Here is a 21,762-nt window from a genome sequence, read left to right as displayed (position 1 = left end):
CTTCAAGAACTTTAATGGTCTCAATATATATCATTTTAATTCCACCAAACCGTAACTAATGAGGAATTTACATGCATATATTTATAGTATACTTCAAAACCCTAGAATAAAAGTATAATCAAGACAAATCTTCAAAGTTAGGCATGGTGGCGCATGCCGATAGTCATAGCATTTGGGAACCTGAGGCAACAGGATCACTGTGGATTCACAGTGAGTTTGGGGTTGTGTTCTGCAGTGAGACTCTAGAGAGGAGGAGAAACCAAAGGACAAGGCTTCCCACATTCTAATGAGAGTTTGCTTGGTCTTAGGAGCACGGCATCCCTACCGACATGGGGTACGCAGTCTCCCCTCACCATTCAGGGGTCTACCCTGTCCACGTTCAGCTTTACGAGGCCTGGAAGAAGGTTTGGAATATTAAAATCACCAGCACTGAGGAATATCCACATCTGAAACCAGCTAGATATCGGAGAGGCTTCATCCACAAAAATATCATGGTGAGCATCCTGCACGTGTTGGGCTGGGTCATTTCTTCCAGATGACCGTACATATGTGAAGGCAGAGAAAAAGGAGAGCAAAGTGTTGAGAGTGTGGCTCAGGCTGTGGGAAGAGTGTTGTCATACCTAAGAAAGGCGTGCTAATGACAGCTGTGTATTCCTGCTTCATAGAGCTCTGAAAAAAATAAAAATAAAAAGCTTCTTTTCCTGGCGCCTGTGCTGGCAAGCAATCACTGATGTAAAAATTCTAAGAAAACATTATATCAAATTTAGAAATAAATTTAGACTCCGTCATTACTTACAGAAGTCATTTAGTAGATAAAAGTTGTGACAGCTCTCCACAGTCACCATGCTGCCCTGTTATAAGCTGGTCAAGTTGCACCTGTTTACCATGCCATGTCCCCTAAAACAGTGCACTATGTGTAGCAGGAAGCCACATGACTCATCCCCAGAACGTAGAGAACAAGTGGCAGGTGACAATAGTTAAGTCACTACTCTGGGGCATCTCCATCTTGTTCTATTATCTGTACTGGTAGTAAAGCTATCAGTCATATCAGAATATGTGGCTCCCTAAGACCTAGTGATACCTCTCAAAGTCAGTCATTGAACCCAATTTATTCCCAGGTCAGAACTTAAGGAATGATTTAGTGAAGGGAAGCACGGCCTCTTATTTAGATTCACACACAGTGAAGAAGCTGCCAGGAAGCTGCTGGGCCCCAGAGCACAGGGTCAAACCGATGTGTGTGAACAGATATCTGGCCTCGACAGGAGGTGCAGCTGACTTCTGTTCACACAGTTCTTTTCTAATGTCTGCAAAAACTCAAGTGGATGAAGGGATTTGACTTGGATTTAATTCCCATATCTATCTGTCCCTCAACAAGAAAAATGCTATATATGCCAGATGAGGGTATGATGACCATATTCTTCTCTCAGCTTACCTGTCCTTGGTGCTCAAAATTAATTATCATACCTCAGTCGGCCAGCTTTCTTCTGAGAAGGAGTTTCAAAAGCCTGCCCAAGAGGATAGTTAAAATATTTGGTGCTGTTTGGCTGTTGGAACGTTGCCAGTTCTTTGGTGGTGAACTTCGATCTCTGAAGACTATAGTCAGCTCAGCCCTGTCCTGTTTGAGCTTCCTTCCAAAGGACTTCATTTCCCACACCTCCTGGACTGTATTTTGCCCTTGCTGCAAATGCATGAGTGTTGCTGATAACCAAAGCTCAGGCAGATCGCCTGCTTCGACCCGATTGCTCATGTGGTTCTGCCTTTGCGTGGATCCAACTCATGGGCTCATGCGTGAGAATTTCCAGATGAGAAGTGTTCAGCAGGCTACAGCTTATGCAAGAAGAGAGGGAGACACAAGACCACCGGAAGCCATCCAAATAGAGGTACAAGATGAGAACTGGGGAGCCGGATGCCCTCCTAAGAGAGACTGGAAGGAAAGAGCTGGGGTCTGAGGCGTGAACCCTAGAATCTTATGCCACACCTAGATTTTCTAACTGAACTGAAATTATCCGCAGATTAAAATCAAAAGACTTAAAGATTTCTCTCTAAGCCATCACTGATCCTGCTATCACTGGTTCACTGATGTTCTTCAAACTCCCCACTAAGACCTCCAAACCTTCTCTGGAGGTTCCCACAAAAACACCTACAGAATATATCTCTTCCTGTGCTCTATTGCAGCCACTATCTTAACTCACTGCTTGGGTTTTTGTGTCAACTGTGGGACAAGCTCCCATTTTGTCAGTTTTCACCTTCTGCTCACCCTTCAGTGAAAGCTAGGCAGTAGGCAGTGCCAGCTCCTGAACCCTCCTGACCTTTCTCACCTTCTGGGTCTCAGCTGTTTCTGCACTCTTTAATTCATCCTTAAGAGGCTGGAAATTCTCAGGACTGTGCCTGCATGTCTGTCTTCCCCTTGCCAGCGTGGAACACTCTGTTCACTGTGAATGACTTCCCACACATACCCCATCTATTCCTATCCCATCTAACCTTCATTTTAACTTACGTAACCCAACTGTGAAGCACTGTGGTTCTTATTCTCCTCTGAATTCATGTGTTCCCTCCATTATTCTCCCTTATGAATTCATAGACACACAAAGCCTCCTCACTGGGCTCCCTTTATCCTCACACAGGACGGAATAAACAGAAAACTAATGTACTCAGCTCAGATCCTGATTGTTAAATGGGACTCTTTGGGTACACACAGAGGCCTATGAGCAGCAACACTCACAATCCATCTACATACTGTCTATAAGGGGAGGTCAGGGGGTAGAGGCACCCACTAGTCTAACAGTATAAACACAGACATACAGACACACACACACACACACACACACACACACACACACACACACACTTGCTGGCCACTCCATGGTTGTCAAGATTGCCTCTTTGAAACCTCCCAAGGCCTTATACTAGTGTACCTTGTCTTGTTGGCTAAGGCTTTCATCGTTTTCCAAGAACCGTCAGCAGCTACAAAGATTACAATTTCCAAGTTTGAAGTTCAGTGTAACACTACCATCATTATCTGAGGGAACATCTACATGAAAATGTCTTAGAAAGGTTTCTCATTCCCTCTATAGTACAAGAGCTGTTTCAGGAAATGTGTTCATCGTCCTAAAGCTGCATCTTGAATCAAGACAATAGAACAGGACCCTGATCCCACTCCTGATTGTCCTTCTGCCTAGCCTGCTGTGGTGGCCAATTGAGGCCCCAAGACACATGGGGGTACACATGTTCTTAGAGTAAAGCCTCTCGTTATTGTATTCAAACTCAGAGAATCTTTTTCCAGTAGAGGGAGGAGGACACCAAGGCACCCACAAACCCTTCAAACCAGCCAACCAATGACTGGCCCAAACTTGAGTTGCATGCCATGAGAAAGAACCCACCACTGACACTATTAATAATATTCTGCTATACTTGCAGAAGGATGCTAAGTGGCTTCACCCAGCAGCTGATGAAAATAGATGCAGAGACCCACAGCCAAACATTATGTAGAGCTTGGGGAATCCTATGAAAGATAGGGAGGAAGGATTGAAAGATCCAGAGAGGGCGAGGACACCACAAGAAAACCTACAAAATCAACTAACGTGGGCCCATAGGGGCCCACAGAGACTGAACCACCAACGGGAGCGCAAGCGTGGGGTGGACATAGCCCCCCCCCCAACACACATATGTAACAGACATACAGCTGGGCCCTCATGGGGGACCTCTAACAGCAGGAGCAGAGGCTGTCTCTGACTCTGGTATCTGCCTTTGTATCCCTTTCCCCTAACTGGATGGCTTCAATAGAAGTGATTATCTTTTCTATTATCTCGCCTCAGTAGAAGAAGATGCACCTAGCCCTGCCTTGATAGGCCAAGGCAGGTTGGTATCCTTGGGAAGTCTCACCTTCTCTGAAAAGAAAGGGAGGTGGCATAGAGGGATGGGAGGCAAGAGAAGAGAGAGAGAGGGCTTAGGAGGAGAGGAGGGAGGCGGGAGTTCCAAACGGGATGTTAGTAATTTTAATTAATGAGAAAAAGAAAAAGAAAAAGAAAAAGTTTCTTCCCAGTTCTGTCTCTACTTAAGCAAATGATTTCAGGAAGCTAGCTTCATAGACAGCCCTTCAGGTATGCTGTGATTTCTAAGCAAGATAAACAAACTTAATCCTAAAAGTAATTTAGTGGATGTCATATATTTTCAAAACATAGCAATAGCATGGCATTTAATCATGTGTAGACATTTCCTTATTTTGTTTGGATATTTCTTCTTACCCTTATATACTGTTAATATTTTATTATTTTTAAAATAATTTCATACAATGTACTTTGATTATATCCCTAAGAAATCTTATGTCCTCTAAGAATAGAACTTTGTCTGTCGCCTCTCTCTCTCTCTCTCTCTCTCTCTCTCTCTCTCTCTCTCTCTCTCTCTCTCTCTCTGCCCTCCTACATGAACTAGCATAGAGTTTAGAAAAAGTATTTTCTATGTTCATGCATAAAAATTACAAATGGCTTTTATTACATGAAACTACATGTTCAATGACTGACAGTGAACGTATCTGATTCAGTTAGAATCCTTTTTCTTTCCGTTCTCTTTGGCCGTGGCTTTGTGCACGGCATTATGAGAATTTGTGATGCTGTCAGGCATACACCACCCCCAATGATAACAAGCCTGATGATTTAAACAGCAATATTTTAACTGATCTAAGATAGAATATCTTCTTAGACTGTATGTTTTAGCAAAGTAAATGAGATGTATAGGGAATTGGTTGACTCAGAAATATCCAGTGTACCAATTGAGCTGAGAATTACATTTCCTGGGGAAACTTCCAAAAACTAGAGTAAGCTCTCTTACAATACTGTTCAAAGTACTGGGGAGAAAGAAGTGGTATGTTGAAAACGTGGGAAGTCATGAATAGGTAATGCTTGCAAAGCAGCCCTTGAACTAAAACTTGTTGCCCTTAAAGCAATGAACAGAATGCCTGACTACATGGTACTGGAAAACGCTCAGCTTTCCAAAATATACTCATTGGATGTCTGTGTCTTCAAGTATGACAAGTGCAGTTTCCCTCTGTGAGACTTACCTGAAAACAGTACATCTTGCACAACTTCTTTTATAATTCCACTTCCTTATAATCAGAAAATCTGTAACAACAACAAAAACAAAAAGACTTCATCACAAATGTGGTCATTGAAACCAAAGGATGAAAAGACCTTCTGCTCACTGGTGCGTGGTGGTGCACGCCTTTAATCCCAGCACTCAGGGGAGCAGAGGCAGGCAGATCACTGTGAGTTTAAGGCCAGCCTGGTCTACAAAGCAAGTTGGCAAGGACAGCCAAGACTACACGGAGAAGCCCTGTCTCAAAAAAACAAAAAAGATCAGCTAAGTAGCCACTTGTCATTTTGCTTATGACACTTTCTAAAGCTACCAACTAAATAGATGATCTGTTACTTTTGGATCTGGTGGCCTTCATACCTGGAATTTGAGGCTCTAGCTGCAGAATTTTCACACCAGAGCAGAAACCAATAACATGACAGAGCTAATAACCATCATGTTAATAACTGATTTACTTCCCAAATGTGTGTGAAGAATATGGCAAAAGGACTTACTCACATTTTGTTTACGAGTGTTACACATAATTCCAGTATTTTCCAGTCTTACTTAGTTTTTTTTTCTTGAGATGTTAAAATATACTAGATCTTGCAATAAAAACCCCAACGTTAAGACTTAAAATAGAAAAAAAAAATGGCTAAAATAATTCAAAGTCGGTTTCAATCTTAATGATTTCTTTAATTTCTCTTGAGATCCTTTCTTCCTTATGTTGTCTTTTCGTTCCCGGCAGTGGAGGATTCTTCCAAGTCACAGCTAGAGGTCAATAAGCCTCACCTTTCCATCCTCTTCCATGAGGAAAGCCAAGCTTCAGTAAAGGCGACTAGAGCTTTTTCCTTATATGCTCATCTTTCCTCCAGGTTCTTCCAAGACAGACCTGTGGGCTCTTCACTCACACAATTTTCTACAAGGAATATCCAGGAGGTCCCAAGGAACTGGACAAGAGCATTCACGGAGGGGAGCTCTTTTTCACTGTGGTTCTCAACCCAGTAAGTACTTGGAGTTGCTCTTCAAACAAATGATGCTTAACGTGGCAAGGTACATAGAAATTACCTTGAGTGAGAAGTAAGGGATTGGGTAGTTAGCAGTCAAATAGCATGAAGCTTGCTTCTATGGGGAAGAAAATTGTTCTCCTCTTCTCCCTCCTTGTTCCCCTCCCTCTTTCCCTTCTTTCCCTCACCTTCCCCCTTTCCCTCTCCTCTCCACCATCTCTTTCTCTCTCTCTCTTTCTCTCTCTGTCCTCTGGCCCATGCTCTCTTCTCTCTCTGGTCTCTCTTGATGAGGATATCCAAAAGGAACAGACGAATAAAATAAAATACAAATTTTTATTTCTAGATTAGAAACTTTCCAAAAGTGATTATTTTCATTAAACAAATATTGGTTCAAATTAGCTGGGAGCTTTTGACCCTTGGATAATGATATAGACAATGATCCAAGATGGTTCCTCTGTGCACAAGGTCCAATCTGGGGAAGAAGCTGTTCTTAACTAGTGCTTGTGAAGTCAGTATTGAGACTCGGCAACGCGTAGCTATGAGAGCAAGTGCTGTTATTAGTGGTGTCTGCCTAGATGACCAAAGTGAAGGATGGGCCGTGCTTCCCAGGAATTCTCATGCCAAACTTAAATGATCACGGAAAGCTGTTTAAGCATCAAAACCTTCAGTTTCAATGAACCATGTATGAATTCACCAGAGGACACTCTTTTTTTTTTAGTTTGTTATTTTTTTTTATGTCATAATGGGTATGAAAAACTCCTTATCAGATCACAGTATGTGTTAGCTGTAAGAAGGGTAGAAATTTTAATTACAGCAACTTGAAAGATAGCCATTGGATGGTCACATATAACATAGGCCTTAATGAAAAGTGCTGTTTTCTAAGAATACCAAGTGAGATTGTTTCCTATAAAAAGATGAGTAATGGAAGCATGAACTTAAGTGCGTTGATATACACTTGATGGAAAGTGAAAACACAGGCAGAACTGTGGCTAAAGGCCTTTAAAATGTTGCCCCATGCATCAATGCTTGAAAGTGTTTTCAGAAACAACATTGTTGGGTGAGAGGCAGCTACAATTAAGTGCATTTCAGAGTTAAGCTTTAAAACAGCAAAGATAAAACTCCTTAAATTGAACAATCTTCTGTCACACTGTTACCAAAGTATTTTTCATTGCTAAAAAGAAGTGTCAGTTAATATAGCACAACTAGAAAAGTACAATGGCAAACCAGCGTACTCTAGGAAAGGAAACCTGAGCCATCCTTCAATGACTTCCAGTGTCATGGGCCAGGAAACCTCTGGCATGAGATCAATGTAGGCGTTTTGCTGAGTGGACTGAGGTTGAAGCTTTTGTTAAATTAATTTAATTTGCTTTATGTGCAAGAATGTTTACTTACATGTATGTTTGTACATTGTGTGCATGCCTGGTGCCTATGGAAACCCTAAGAGGACATCAGATACCCTGGAAATGGAATTATGGTTAGGTATAAACAACCATGTCGGTGCTTGGAACCCAACCTGTCCTTCTACAGGAGCAACAAGTGTTCTTAACTGCTAAGTCATACACACGCACACGTGCGCTTGCACACACACACACACACACACACACACACACACACACACTTGCACCTTTATTTAGCCCAAGCTTGCTTTATGTTGCTATGATAAAACACTGACCACACAAATACATGACTATCAAACCACAACCTTTTCTTTCTTGTTTTTCCCTAAGATCTCATGATAATTAATATCATAATATAAAACACAGTTCAGTTTTTTTTAATTTCTCACAGTCTTTAAAATCTTTAATTCTGAAAGTTCAACTCTCTTAAAAAAAATATCCAGTCTCATACCTATTGGCTCCTGTAAAATCCAAAACAAATTAAATACTTCTTATCCTAAAAGGTAAGAACTAGAACATAAAAACAATCACACTTAAGCAAACACAAACTATAACAGCAATATCTCAGTGTCTGACATCTGGGACCCACACTGTGGACCGAAATCTCCACAGGCTCCAAACAGCTTGGACAGCCTCACCTCCCCGACTCATCCCCAGCACACACAATCTGGTAACCTTGGTCCAGCTCTACTACACACTCACCTCTGTTCTTGACCATTATCATCATCATCCCACATTCCTGTCATCTCCAGGATGCTGGTGTCTCCCCCGAGCACTCATTGGCTTTTCCAGCCCAATTCTCTAACATTCTCCACCTTCCTCCTATTAAACCATGGTAAAGCATAAAGCCACAAAGTCCAGTCTATCCCAGGAAGTATCAGTTTCTGTGCTAGATTTTGTTGGTATCAATTTCTGTCCTAGATTGCTTTCTATCACTGTGATAAACACGCTAACTGAAAGCAACTTGGAGAAAAGGCATGTTGGTGCACATAGGCCCCAGTTCATCACTGAGGGAAGTCAAGGCAGGAACTCTAGGCAACAACCTGGATGTGGAAACTGAAGCAGAAGCAAGGAGGGATGCTCTTTACTGGCTTGCTTAGCTACCTTTCTTAGACTGCCCAGGATCACCATCTGCCTAAGGATGGTGCTATCCAAAGTAGGCTGGGCCCTCGTATATCAGTTAACAGTCAAGAAAAAGTCACATAGACGAACCCATGGGCCAATATGATGGATGTAATTCCTCAATTGAGGCTCCCTCTTCCAAGGTGACTCTAGTTCGTGTTAAGTTGCCAAAAACTACCAAACACAATGCAATTTCTCCACAGAAGGACCCCTCAAGTTGTACATGTTTCTTTTTACATGGTTCCCCCATATTCATTGTCCACCTTAAACAGATAGCAGCCTGCTTATTCACTGGTTTCATGGGCATCACAAATCTGGTGCTAAGATCACTGGCGACTCTTGCAAAGAACCTAGCTAGGTTCAATTCCCACCACCCACATGGTAGCTCCTAGTTGGCTGTATTTCCAACTCCTAAGGATCTGGTACCCTCTTTTGGGCTCCACAGGTACCAGGCATACACGTACACAGAAATACGTGTAAATAAAATGCACATCTTATTCTCCACGGTTGTGGAGAGAGCAGTGACTGCCTCTGACATGAACTCTGGTCCCCCCCCCCAATTTGATCATTTCCCCTTGGTGGGGAGGCCCAGTGGCACACAGAGGAAGAGGAAACAGGTTATTCAGATGAGACCTGATAGGTTGTGGTCATATGGTGGGGGAGGAGGTCCCCTTCTGTCGGAGCTATAGGGAAGGGGATAAAGCAGAAGAGGGAGGGAGGGTGGGAATTGGAAGATAAAAGTGAGGGGATAATAATCACGATGTTATCTGAATAAATTATAATACATTTTTAAAACAAAAAATAAATTAATGATGATGATGAAGAAAGTGAAATGTGGTTGCTTTAACTAGGTGCAATTACATCTCCGTGTCACTAGGGCAGATTGCTGAGCAAGGATGTCACCTTGCTACTTCAGTGTTTTTATTTGGGATCACCAAATATCCTGAGTATTGGATCATTAATACTTCTCTGTACCTGTGATTGAGAATAAATTCAGTGCTTGTTTTGTTAATAGATCCAAAAGGCTATTATTTGCCAGAGGACTAACGCTCTTACCACACTGGTTTGGCGTAGGAGAGGATGCATGTAGTCCTGCAGCAACCAATTGTGACCTCTCCCTTTCCGAGGAGAAGGGGAGAAGAGAGTGGAGAGGGAGGGGTCCTCAGGGGAGGAGGCTGGGAGAAAAGGAGGAGAAGCTGTAATCAGAATATAAAGTGAATAAATAAATAATTTTTTAAAGAAGTTCAAACTGAAAGCATTAGGATCTCCAGGCAAGTTTTAAGACTTAGATATTTATCGTGTGTTTAAGTGAAGTGACTATTGTACTGGAGCAGACTAGAAACACACACACACACACACACACACACACACACACAAATGCTAAATGCTACACTAAAATAATAAAGAATTCTCTAGTACTGAAGGATAAAATTTCAGTTATTTGGTGGCATTAGTACATGAGAGTATAATTAATCTTTGCTGGGCTCTTGTTGTCCATCTGTAAGGCTCATATTTATATATGATACTTGCCCCACAGCACAGCTATTTACACTCACATCTTTTCCACAATGTAAAAAAGATCTGTGCATCATTCACCTCTGAAGTTCCCTTTATGCCTAGCCTGCGCTTTGCATTTAGTAAATGCTTTGCTTTATAAATGGTTGGCTTAATTTGTGAAAAGCTGTGTTCGGGGATATGAGTTACCCAAATGTGGATCATATCAAGCATGGATTTCATAAAACCACATTCTGGCAGCTTCTTTGCTTGCAAGTAAATGACATGTAAGATTCAGGGGAAATTTCAGTTGGCACAAGCATTTTAGCAGGTTTCCACAAGTGATGATGAAGTGGGGTGTTGTGTGACAACAAACCCCTACGGCTGGAAAGGACCAGAAGGATGATGTATGCAACCAATGTGATTCTACGTGTGGTGCCAGTGACAGGCCCTGAGCTGCTGGAGGCCGCTCCGTTAGTATTCTGATGAGAACCTCTTCCTTCCTGACTCCAAGTTCAGAGCATCTACCACGGAGCATGCTGCTTCTGCATGCTGCTGAAATGACCCTATATGACGCACAGTAGTTCGTGCACCATATAAGTAATCATAAGTGACATGCCCCAGTTACCTGGCAGTGGTTGGAAATTTCAGGCCTTTATCTGGGAAAGGGTAATTATATCTTTGGTGGGGTCTTTTGTTGTTCTTGTTGTTTTGTTTTGTTTTTGTTTGTTTTGGTGTTGTCGCTGTTGGTGGTGGTGGTGGTGGTGGTGGTGGTGTGTGTGTGTGTGTGTCTGTGTGTGTGGGTTTTTTTCTGGTGCTTTAGAGAAAGTCTGTTACAAGTGATGAATGGTGGAAGATGACTCACAGGCTTTGCAGGAACTATAAACAAGCAACTATGTTGGTCCCTCTTTGAATAATGAATCTGATTTACGGCATTACTTATATATTAATAGGATAAGTATGCTGGTAAAGCCAAACCTTCCTATTTCACACATTCCTTGTCCTCAAAAGAAATTCTAGCTTTGTTGTTATTAATGTTTTCACTACTGAGCATGCTGTTATATAATTAATTGCCACTGTGAAATTAAAGAAAACCAAATGAAACATAACATGCTCTTTTAGCTTCCACACTTAAGAAAATCAGAAGTCATTAAGCTAGGTATTACTAAGAAATCTAAGAACATGTCAGTAAGTGGGTTAATGAAATGGAATTCAGATCTGTTCAACTGAAGGATACATCCCTGAATATTTTTTACATAAACACACTAAGCCTAAAAATGAAAAGTGTTAGATAGCAGGAAATTGTCATGAATAGGCAATGAACAGAATTGAAGGTAGCTCCTCCAAATCAGTCATGCCCCAGACTCAGCCAGATGCAAGTTCCAGTGCATCTCAGCAGACTCTTCATGGTCCTCCCAGCAGTATGAGATAATGCATTCCAAGAGGGAACATGAGACAGGAAGTGGCATTTCTTTGCTTAACCTGAGAACATTAGGAGCCCTGGTGAGGACAAAAATGCTATTGGGCATCACTCAAGAGTCAGTGAGTGGTGAAACAAACTACTGTGCTTTGCAAAACAGGTTACTGCTGGAATTGCTGCCAGCAGTTTCCACATAAACTAGCAGCTGGTTGGTAGGCATGATCTATAAAACCAAAAGCCCACAGCTCCCTCCCTGGGAAGCTTACCTACAAAACAGTACAGGTGCTCAATTAATCAGAGAAATTGACTCTTATTATTCCTTAGTTAGGTCTTGAAAGTGTCCCATAACTTTCAGCACAAACAAAGCATCTTTCATTTGGAGGGGAGAAAAATCACATCATGTATCTTCCCACTTTTCCAGACTCTGGGTTTTTTTTTTTAATAATCTCCTGTACATATCTTTTAACTCTCCGAACCCAATTTTCTATTTCGTGACTTTGCGAACTAATGATAGCTTCAAATATGAATGCTTTTGTGAAAATCTGAGCTCATGAATGGCCTTTGTATAGAGTTCCCTCACACTCTAGGTTTATTTATATTTCTCCTCTATGATCTTATGAAATCATGCCATAAGCATAACTTTCCCACCATGCTATAATTGATTTTCTTTATCTTCTCATAGCTTGTGAGTGTCTTGATTTAAAAGATAATGCATTGTTCTGACTTATATTCACAAAACATCATAAAGCTTTTGGCACACGGTAGGCTCTCAGTGAATGGTAATGTATTATTTTCTCCTGCCAGCAAATATACTGTTTTAAGTTAAAAATCTATATTGAAGGCCAAACCAAAGAATTTGCATGAACTCAAGAAGGTGTGCATAATTGGAATGTATTCTATTCCAACAAAGCATTTAAGGAGGCTGTGGAGAAGACCTTCAAATTTATGAAAAGATGTTAAATTCCATTCAAAACAGTAAAACACAAAATTAAATTATTTTAAAATACCATTTCTTTTCTCTACAGATTAAAATAAAAGAGAGAGAGAAGAGGAATGGCAAACAATTCTGTTAGCAAGTCATATAGGGCTGGCCCACAAGTGGCACAGTGACAATGGAACATGGTGAAAGATACATACACAGCAAACACTATACACAAACCTTTGGTACAGCAGTTCTGCTCTTAGAGGTCATATTTCATAGGAAAAAAATACTATAAGGTCTACCTTTCACACATAACTGGGATATACAATAAATACCAATGTTATACAGCAGAAACAACTTGAATACCCATCTGTAAGAGACTAGTTACGTCATCTTTGTTACAGCTACACCAACAGCACTCTGCACTTAAAAATAAAGATTATCTAAAAATATATATGTATGTATGTATATGTATATATGCACATACACACACACACAGAGAGAGAGAGAAAGAGAGAGAGAGAGAGAGAGAGAGAGAGAGAGAGAGAGAGAGAGGATAGAGAGAAGGAGTTCTCAATGTACCCTTACTTCCACAATATATTTTAAAAGATACACACAAATTTCCTAAATGCTTATCAAGTTGGAATGAAAGGAAATACAAGAAGGGTGCATCAAAGGAAAACTGCAGAGTTACCTGCAAGAGCTGACGGAGAGGTAGACAGGAGAAGTGTTTCAATGAACACAGCTTTGATTTTGAAATATGCAATATTTTACTTGGTGAAAACAATAAATGAAAAGTCATGAAGAGAAAGCAGTGAGTAAGTGACCTGCTGGGCATGTGGCATCTTCCTCATATGCTACAGGAAAATAGTGTGAATGATTGAGTACAAATCTCAGACTGCACAGCTTTAGTAAAGTTGGAGAATAAGAATCTGAACAGAAAATTTTAACTTGTAAAATAATTTCATGTTGTATCCTTTTATTGAAATTACAAAGTCGTATTTATGTGCTGTTTGATAAATGAATGACTGTAGCAGTGCCGTGCAGAACTGTGGAAGGGAGGGGAAAAAAGACTTGAGGTACTTGGAGTTGATGTAAGGAGATAATTAGGAACAAAAATTCCAGACTTTGGCAATCAGTCACCTGATGTCAATGGCATCCAGGTAACCAGAGTCACATGACATCAATGGCCAATAGCGATAAGGAGTTTTGCAAGCCCCTTATATGTTAATACCTAAATGTCATTTTTCTTCAGAAGTAACTAAGATTTTTGGAGTAGAGATGTATTCCAAGTTAGAAACCTGGGAAACACAAATTGGGTCTGGGATATCTTGTATCAAGGATGATGATACAAACAGTGAGTCCTCACAAAATAAGTTTTTTTATTAGGACAAAAGTCAGCTTTAAGAGGCTCTTAATTACAAAATTTGATACAGTTTCAACATCAAGAAGTAATATTTCAGACATACTGAAAATATGGCAAAAGGATAGGTGTGTTATGTGTGGTTCATGCCATTCCTGGGCTGGCGGTCCTGGGCGCGATGAAAAAGCAGATGGAGCAAGTTATGAGGAGCACCCCGCCATGACTTCTGCAGCAGCTCCTGCCTCCAGGTTCCTGCCTTCTTTATGTTCCTGTCCTGACTTCATTCCATGATGACAGTGATATGGAAGTGTAAGCCGAATAAGCCCTTTCCTCCCTACCTTACATTTGGTCATGGTGTTTCATCACAGCAATAGAAACTCTGACTAAGACAACACTGGCCTACTTGTCTAGCAGTCAGTAAGCTCCAATTTCAGTGAGAGAGCTGTCTCTAAAAAGCCAACATTGGGAGTAATTGAGAAAGACACAGGCTATAAATCTCTGGCCTCTACATACATGCAAATTTACAAACACATAAAACAAAACAAACTAAAAGAGGAGGAGAGAAGGCTGGAGAGATGGCTCAGAGGTTAAGAGCACTGTCTGCTCCACCAGAGCTCCTGAGTTCAATTCACAGCAACCACATGGTAGCTCACAATTATCTATAATATGATTTAATACTCTCTTTGGGCCTGCAGGTGTATGTGAAGGCAGAGCACTATATATATATATATATATATATATATATATATATATATATATATATATATAAAATATTTTTTCATTTTTATTATATTTTACATATACATTTATATCATTACACATGAATAAAATAAACTATGTACATCAAGAAGAACCACAAAACAATCAGGAATTATTTAAATGTTATATTCATAGTGATTTGGCTACTTGTATTTGGCAAACTTGAAGAAAATATCTTTCTTACTTTGGTGAGTCTAAAATTCTGAATGAAAATCAATATCTATCATATCTCATCTCTATTAACTTTAAACATTTATCTAGACCTAAAACAATCTTAATTGCTAAACAACTAAGTTTAATTGTAAGACTAAACTATCTGGTCTTCAACCCTATCAGAGACTTCAGAAGGAATAAAACTTAATTGCCTGAGTAAAACAGAAGTACAGGTTAGCAGCTTCCAAAATGAAAAAATGACAGAGAGAGTTTGCTGCCTGAAAAGTCACCCAAAACTTTCTATAACATTGGAGCATCATATTCAGCCTTCGGTCCCAATGTATCTGACATATTTGTGAGGCAGGAACTATTGAGGATTTGCTTACCCTGTCTTGGCAAAGTTTGGCCATTAACTCTGCCTACATCCAAATTTGGCCATTTTTAGGCAAAACTCTGTCTGTGTTAGAAATGAGGATATTTTGCCCAGTGGCTGGTTTGTAACATTTGAAGCCATCTCCACAAGGAGGAGGCTTTGATGCTCATCTTCTTTGAGATAGGTTGGGTATTTCCAGGAGTTTACCTGTCTTGTTGTCAAAGAATCTTTAATGAAAACATCTTTAAATTCCATATTCTGTAGGTCTCTGAGGCTTTTGAAGACATTATCTATTTTGTCTTATCTTTCTATAGAATCATATCTATCTGTTAAACCTAAGATGTGTATTCTTGTGATAAAAATAGACTTGTAAATGACATGATTTGATCAACTAACATTTAGCTTGTATTTCTTAATTATTAATTATCCTAAATAGGCTGCAGCACCATTTTCAAGGTATTGGAAGTAAATCTTGTATTCTACTTGAGTTGTATGGGTACAATACCTCATATTAGAGTGTGTGTGTGTGTGTGTGTGTGTGTGTGTGTGTGTGTGTGTGTATGTGTGTGTGTGTGTGTGTGTGAAGAAAACTCTTAAATTTGAATTCTATACCAATGTATCAAAATTAACTTTATTTTGCATCAATATACAAAATTCTATACCAATGAATTAAAAATAACCTTATTTGTAACAATTAAGGTCTTAAATTGAGGAGTAGATCCAATAATATATTTTTTGTTCTATCATCCCTATATATTTCTATATCCCCCCTTTTTTCAACCATACCTACAAAAGAAAGATAAGGGAAAAGAGAGACATTTCTGAGTACAACCTCGTTTTCTCTCTGTTTAAGACCAATAATAACTTATAACCAACTCTCAATGAAAATAATCATCCGTAGCCCAAGAGAGCAAACAAAAACCTACCCAACCCCCCTTAGGGCAAATGGGGTGTCATTTTCTTATGTTTTTTACCAGCTGATTTGGGGTGAATACCTCAAATGTAGGGGTCCAGATAAAATTGGGAAAAATGGCAAACAAGCCAGAATGGCATGTGTGGTCCAGTTTCTAAATGTTGAGAAATTCCAGGCTTAATAGGATTCCTGTGTGGGACAGTCTGAAATGCTGGACCAATTGGGATCAGAAGCTTTCTTCGATGCTGTCCTGGGAGCCGTTCTGTTGTGATGAGTACAGTGACGGAAGTCCTGGGGTACCAGCTGATGTTCAAAATACAAGGAGCTGTTTTTTACCAAAAACTGCTCATCTTAATACACAGTAATAATGTGCTTGAAGAAATAACAAAGTGGGGTCAAATCAAAAGATCAGAGTAAATTTCCAAAACATGCCCTGAAAATGTCTGCTGAAGAATTAGCCACCGAAAATGCACAGTGACTACCATAGAGATGTCGACCACTCCAGAGCAAATGGCCTTAAACAGCATCAAAAAGTTGAAAAGTATCTTTTAAAAAGAACCAAATAAAAATAGTGGAGCTAAAGAATTCAAAAGTTAAACTGAATAACTCCTTCCAGGAGTTTAATAGCCACATGACTAAGCTAATTTGAAATTTCCTCCTCTCCATGGAGACACATGCCAAACTCCTTTGCTGTCCTGAAACTGAAGAGTGGGCAGGTTGCAGGTAAATACTGTGTTTTCCTATTTATAATACACAGCCCAGTAACTTTTCCTTCTCTATTTTGAAGTTTAATGTACAACACCAAAAATAGCATGAACTTCTCTTTTCTTCCTCAGAATTTCACGGGTATAAGATTGGATCTTACACATCTTAACAATTCCTACACATGAAAGATAAGAGCTCATATGTCTTAACAATTCCTACACATGATTTTTTTTTTTACCTTCCTAATGGAGAGCTTTCTTTCTCTTTTCCCTTAAAGGAAGTGTGCATGGCCTTTCTTTGCCATAACAAGGTTGCTGGCATCATTATCGAGTGCTTTCAGCCCATTATTAGGTAAAATGAAGGTTATTGACCACAGCTCTTAAAATGCAATGAATGCTGTGATCGATTATCAGCTAGTAATGTGACAGATGGAGAGAAAGCCTAGAGGGATGCCCTGATGAAGGCACACACACAGGGTGGAGCAGAAGCCATCATGCCGCTTAGACAACAGCCTAAAGCTTGTGGGTTGCTTACTTTGGAAATAATCCAGGTGATATTTGCAGACCACTGCTGCTTCAAATAGTTGAAGCCACAGAAAACAATGCCCCAACCTAAGCAGAGTCCTGTGTCCAGTTAGAAAGAAAAAACTGGTAACGAAGTAAAGACTGCCTAGGGGCAAGACATCAAACTGAACAGTTCCTAGATTACAGAAGAGAGAAGGAGGAAAGAAAACCTACTAGATAAGATAGTGACTAGAAACTCCAAAGCTGAAAGGCGGTAGATCCCGAGACACAGGAAGACTATAAACTCCAGCAAGAACTAAAGACTTCCACAGCAGGGTACGTTAGGATCAAAATGTCAGAAATGAAGAAGAGTTTTGAAAGTAGCCGCAGAAGAAACAATCCCCCACATTAAAGAAAGCCTTCCTAAAGCTACCAGTATATTGCTCTGCAGAAACTTCCAGGGGCAGAAATGGAGTGGGGCTGGAGGGAGGGGCTATTTTCAAAGTGCTGGTGAAGAAAAAAAATTCAAAGACCTGTCAAGCAAGAATACTGCATCCAGCAAAGCTGCCCTTCAAAAATGAAAGATACTTCAAAATCTCAGAAAAATAAAAAGAAACAAGGACATTCCCAAATTAAAAAAAAAAAAATAAGCTTTATTTGCCTTGGAAAGTGTAAAGGGGGTTCTTCGGGATGAGAGCTAGTCAGCCGTAAGGAACCACCCCGCTCACCAGTGAGAACTCACAGAGAGCACAGTGGCCCTGGCATGGCAGTGTGTGCAGAGCTTAGTCATGATGTAGAAGTTAGAAAACAAGTATGACAATTATATGTAACTACAGAATACTACTTAAATCACACAATATAAAAAGACGTACTCTGTGATAGCAATGGTGAAAAGGAGGAGCAAAGAATCTGTTTTACTGAAGTTGAAGGTAAAATTCTTGTGAGCTGAAAATGTGAGTGTATGCTTGCCGATGATTAGATTTTAATGCCTTGGGAAGCAAGAAAAATCCTTCGTAAGGGACAAAAACAGAAAATGAGAATAAGTCAAAGTACATTGCAATGGCATGCAGGCATTCATGCAGGTAGAACACTGTATAATAAATAAATCTTTTTTAAAATTACAAATCCAAAGGAAGTCACTGAGAAAAGACAACAAATAGCTTTTTTTAAAAAAGTTTAAAACATGTGTTAACAGTGGCAACGATTAAATGCAAATGATACAATTCTCAACCAAAAGACATAAGGTAGACAAAATCCAAGATTTCACCATTATGTACAGGATGCTCACTTTGGATTTATGGACATACATGGACTATGATAATAAAACCCTGTGGGTATATGGTCAAGAGCAGTACAGCTGGATCATGTGGTAGATGTGTTTTCAGGTTTTTTTTGAGGGACCTCTAAGTCCACAGCAATCTCCACTGTGGTGGCACTAATTTACACTCCCTCTAACAATGAATAAGTGTTCCCTTTCTGCACATCCACACCAACAACTGCTGTCGATTGTTTCTTTGACCTGTCATCTTTGATCGTGGGCATTCTGCCTCCAATGTGCTGGCATTAAAGATTTAAGACACCACACCCAGGCAAATTTAGTTTGATTGAGGTATCTTGCTATCAGGAAAATACAAGCTAAAACTCCTTTGAGGTTTCATTTTATTCCAGTGTGAGTTCAAGGCCAGACTGGTTGATGTAGTGAGTTACAGGAAAGCCAGAGCTACCTAGTAGAGGAAGCCAATCTCAAAACAACAAAAAATAAATAAAGCGTCTAAACCATTTGTATTTCATCTTTTGGGAATTGTTTAGATCATGCTCCAGTTTTTAATTGGGTTGTTTGTTTTCTTGATGTTCTGAGTTTTTTTTTTCAGTTCTTCCTATATTCTAGAAAAAAATTAATCCTCTGTCAGATATATAGCAAAACTTCTCACTGTCACTATGTTGGAGTCAAACGGTGATTTTATATTAATAATGTTTGTTTAATGAAGCTGGCTGTCCTTGTGTTTGGGATAGAAATGTTTAGAGTTATAATGCCCTCTCAGTGTCTTTTTCCTTCAATGAGCAGGAACTGGTGTTCCCTAGCCCTTGTGATTGGGTTTGGCTTGAAAACTGTTTTATCAGCTACTAGATATTTATAACTTCCTCTTTGCTCCATTTGTTTAGAATACCTTCTTCCATCTTACAGGAGTGTTTGTCCTTGATGGTAAGTTGTGTTTCTTGGCGGGGGGGAATGGATTCTGTTTTCTAATCCAATATGTTCTCTGTCTTTTTGTTTGGGAACTGAGTTTGGTAAACTTGAGAATTATTATTAAATAATGTTTATTGCTTTTATTTTTCTATAATTGTGTTGTTTTCTTGATCATCAGCTTTTCTGGGGTTGTATATACTTTGCCCCCGCTCTAGTATGTTTTAATCAGTTCAGTCCAATGTATTTCTTCTAATATTCCTCTGCAGAGCAAAGTTTGTGGACATAAATTTCTTAAATCTGTTTTTACCATGGAAAGTTTTTCTTTCTTCTTCAATTACAGCTAATGGTTTTGCTTGGTTTGGAAGTTTGGGCAGGCAACCATGGGTCATTTAGGACTGGTAGAGCCTCTGTCCATCCTCTTCTGCCCTTCAGAGTCCATTGAAAAGTCAGGTATTCGTGCGATGGCCTGCCTCTGTATGTGGCTTGGTTTTTCTCTCTTGCTGCTCACAATAGTCTTTCTTTGTCCTGTGTATTTTATATTTGATGATTATGTATTGTGGGGAGCTCCTTTTCTGGTCTTTACTACTTTGTATTCTGAACACTTCTTGCATCTTAGTAGGCATCACTTTCTTTAGATTGGGGAAATTGCTTCTGTGATTTTGTTGGAAATATTTTCTCTACCTTTGACCTGGCTTTCTTCTTCTTATATACCTACTATTTGCATGTTTAGTGGTTTTCCATGTCTTGGGTTTTCTGTACATTCTTTTCTTGAGACTTTTTACATTGAATATTTTCTTTGACTGAGTGATCCACTTGCTCTACCTTGTCTTGAAAACCTGGCATTCACTTTTCCACATGATTCCATCAGTTGGTTTTACTTTCATCTGAGCTCTTCGTCTCATGTCCTGAGTGTTTCAAGTTTTGTGTGTTTTGGCTTTTCTTCAAAGATTCTATCTCTTCACAAAATTCCAGTTTTCAATCTTAAATTGTTTTTAATTTTAATTTCACTCAACTACTTGTGTTTTTGTGTTTCTCTTTCAGTTATTTGTTCATATCCTCTTTGAGATCATTAAACATATTTACATTTGTTATTTTGAGTTCAGTTTCCTATGCATTAATCTTAGGTGCTTTTCTCAAAAATCAGGACACCAAGGATGCTAACTTGGAGAAGAGATGGGTTGTCTTCACTATTCACGTTGTTTGTGGTTTTGTGGTTGAACCTAGACGTCTGGAGTTACTTCTTCAGTGTTGGCTTTTGGTGGATTTCTGGTCTCTCCAAGTCTGATCTTATCTCAGCTTCTCAGAGTGTGACCACTTGGGTGGTGGTTGGTGTTCAGTCTTGAAGACACTATATTTTGGTTTGCACTTGGACTGTCTGAAGTGGTGTCATTGCAGTGGTAGTTCTGGTCTACCCACCAACAGGTGTGGCCGGGTGTCAGGAAGAGTGGTGAGTGAGGAAACTGGAAGACAGGTAAAGTGGGAAGTTCCAACACCAAATTATGTTTTTAACCACATTTTAAAAGAAGAAATAGCTTAAATTTTTTTTACTTTGATAGTATATTTTAATATTAATCTAATCATAACGAAAAAATCAAATAAGTATAAACTTTGCTATATCTTACAAAGCAAATATCTTCAATCTATGACGAAATATATACCACTGTATTTTTATAAACACATTACAAGAGGCAGGAGAGATTGGTCAGTGGTTTGGAGAGCGTACTGCCCCTTCAGAGGTCCCTTGTTCAGTTTCAAGCACCCATGTTGGGCAGTATAATGACCTCTAATGGCACCAGTACACACACAAACACACAAAAACAACACACATATGCATACACATGTGCAATCAATTTTTTAAAATACATCTTTTAAAGAAGGCTTAGAGTTTAAAAGAAATTGAAAGATATCATAACCTAATATAATTTTTAAATATAAGACTTCCTTGAATTCAGAATTTTTAAAAATATATATTTGATCATTTGTTTTCTAGTTACTACTTCTAGATAACAAAATATTGCCCAGTGTTTTTTAAAAAGAAATAATTGTATTATGAGCACTTATTATCTCTATAGGACAGCACAAAGGAAGGTGTGCACTAGGCTAAAGAGGGTGTGTACGGAGCTGAGGAAGGTATGCACTGGGCTGAGGAAGGTGTGCACTGGGCTGAGGAAGGTGTGCACTGGGCTGACGAAGGTGTGCACTGGGCTGACAAAGGTGTGCACTGGGCTGAGGAAGGTGTGCACTGGGCTGACGAAGGTGTGCACTGGGCTGACAAAGGTGTGCACTGGGCTGAGGAAGGTGTGCACTAGGCTAAAGAGGGTGTGTACGGGGCTGAGGAAGGTATGCACTGGGCTGAGGAAGGTGTGCACTGGGCTG

General features: G+C 39.8%; 1 protein-coding gene across 4 annotated transcripts in view; it reads left to right on the top strand.

Moving 5' to 3' along the window:
- LOC311583624 (bifunctional heparan sulfate N-deacetylase/N-sulfotransferase 3) overlaps nt 1–21,762 on the top strand; it is a 153,905-nt gene that overhangs the window by 83,526 nt on the left and 48,617 nt on the right. For all 4 annotated transcript variants that reach the window (XM_084757388.1, XM_084757386.1, XM_084757387.1 and 1 more), the window contains 2 exons: nt 309–494; nt 5,943–6,071. In XM_084757388.1, the coding sequence (XP_084613514.1) occupies nt 309–494; nt 5,943–6,071 (315 nt within the window). The remainder of the gene's footprint in view (nt 1–308; nt 495–5,942; nt 6,072–21,762) is intronic.

This window comes from Acomys minous (genome assembly GCF_964271855.1).
Source record: "Acomys minous genome assembly, chromosome: 14".
Classification (NCBI taxonomy): domain Eukaryota; kingdom Metazoa; phylum Chordata; class Mammalia; order Rodentia; family Muridae; genus Acomys; species Acomys minous.
Note: the sequence above shows the minus strand (reverse complement) of the source record. Positions and strands in the feature narration are given on the sequence as shown.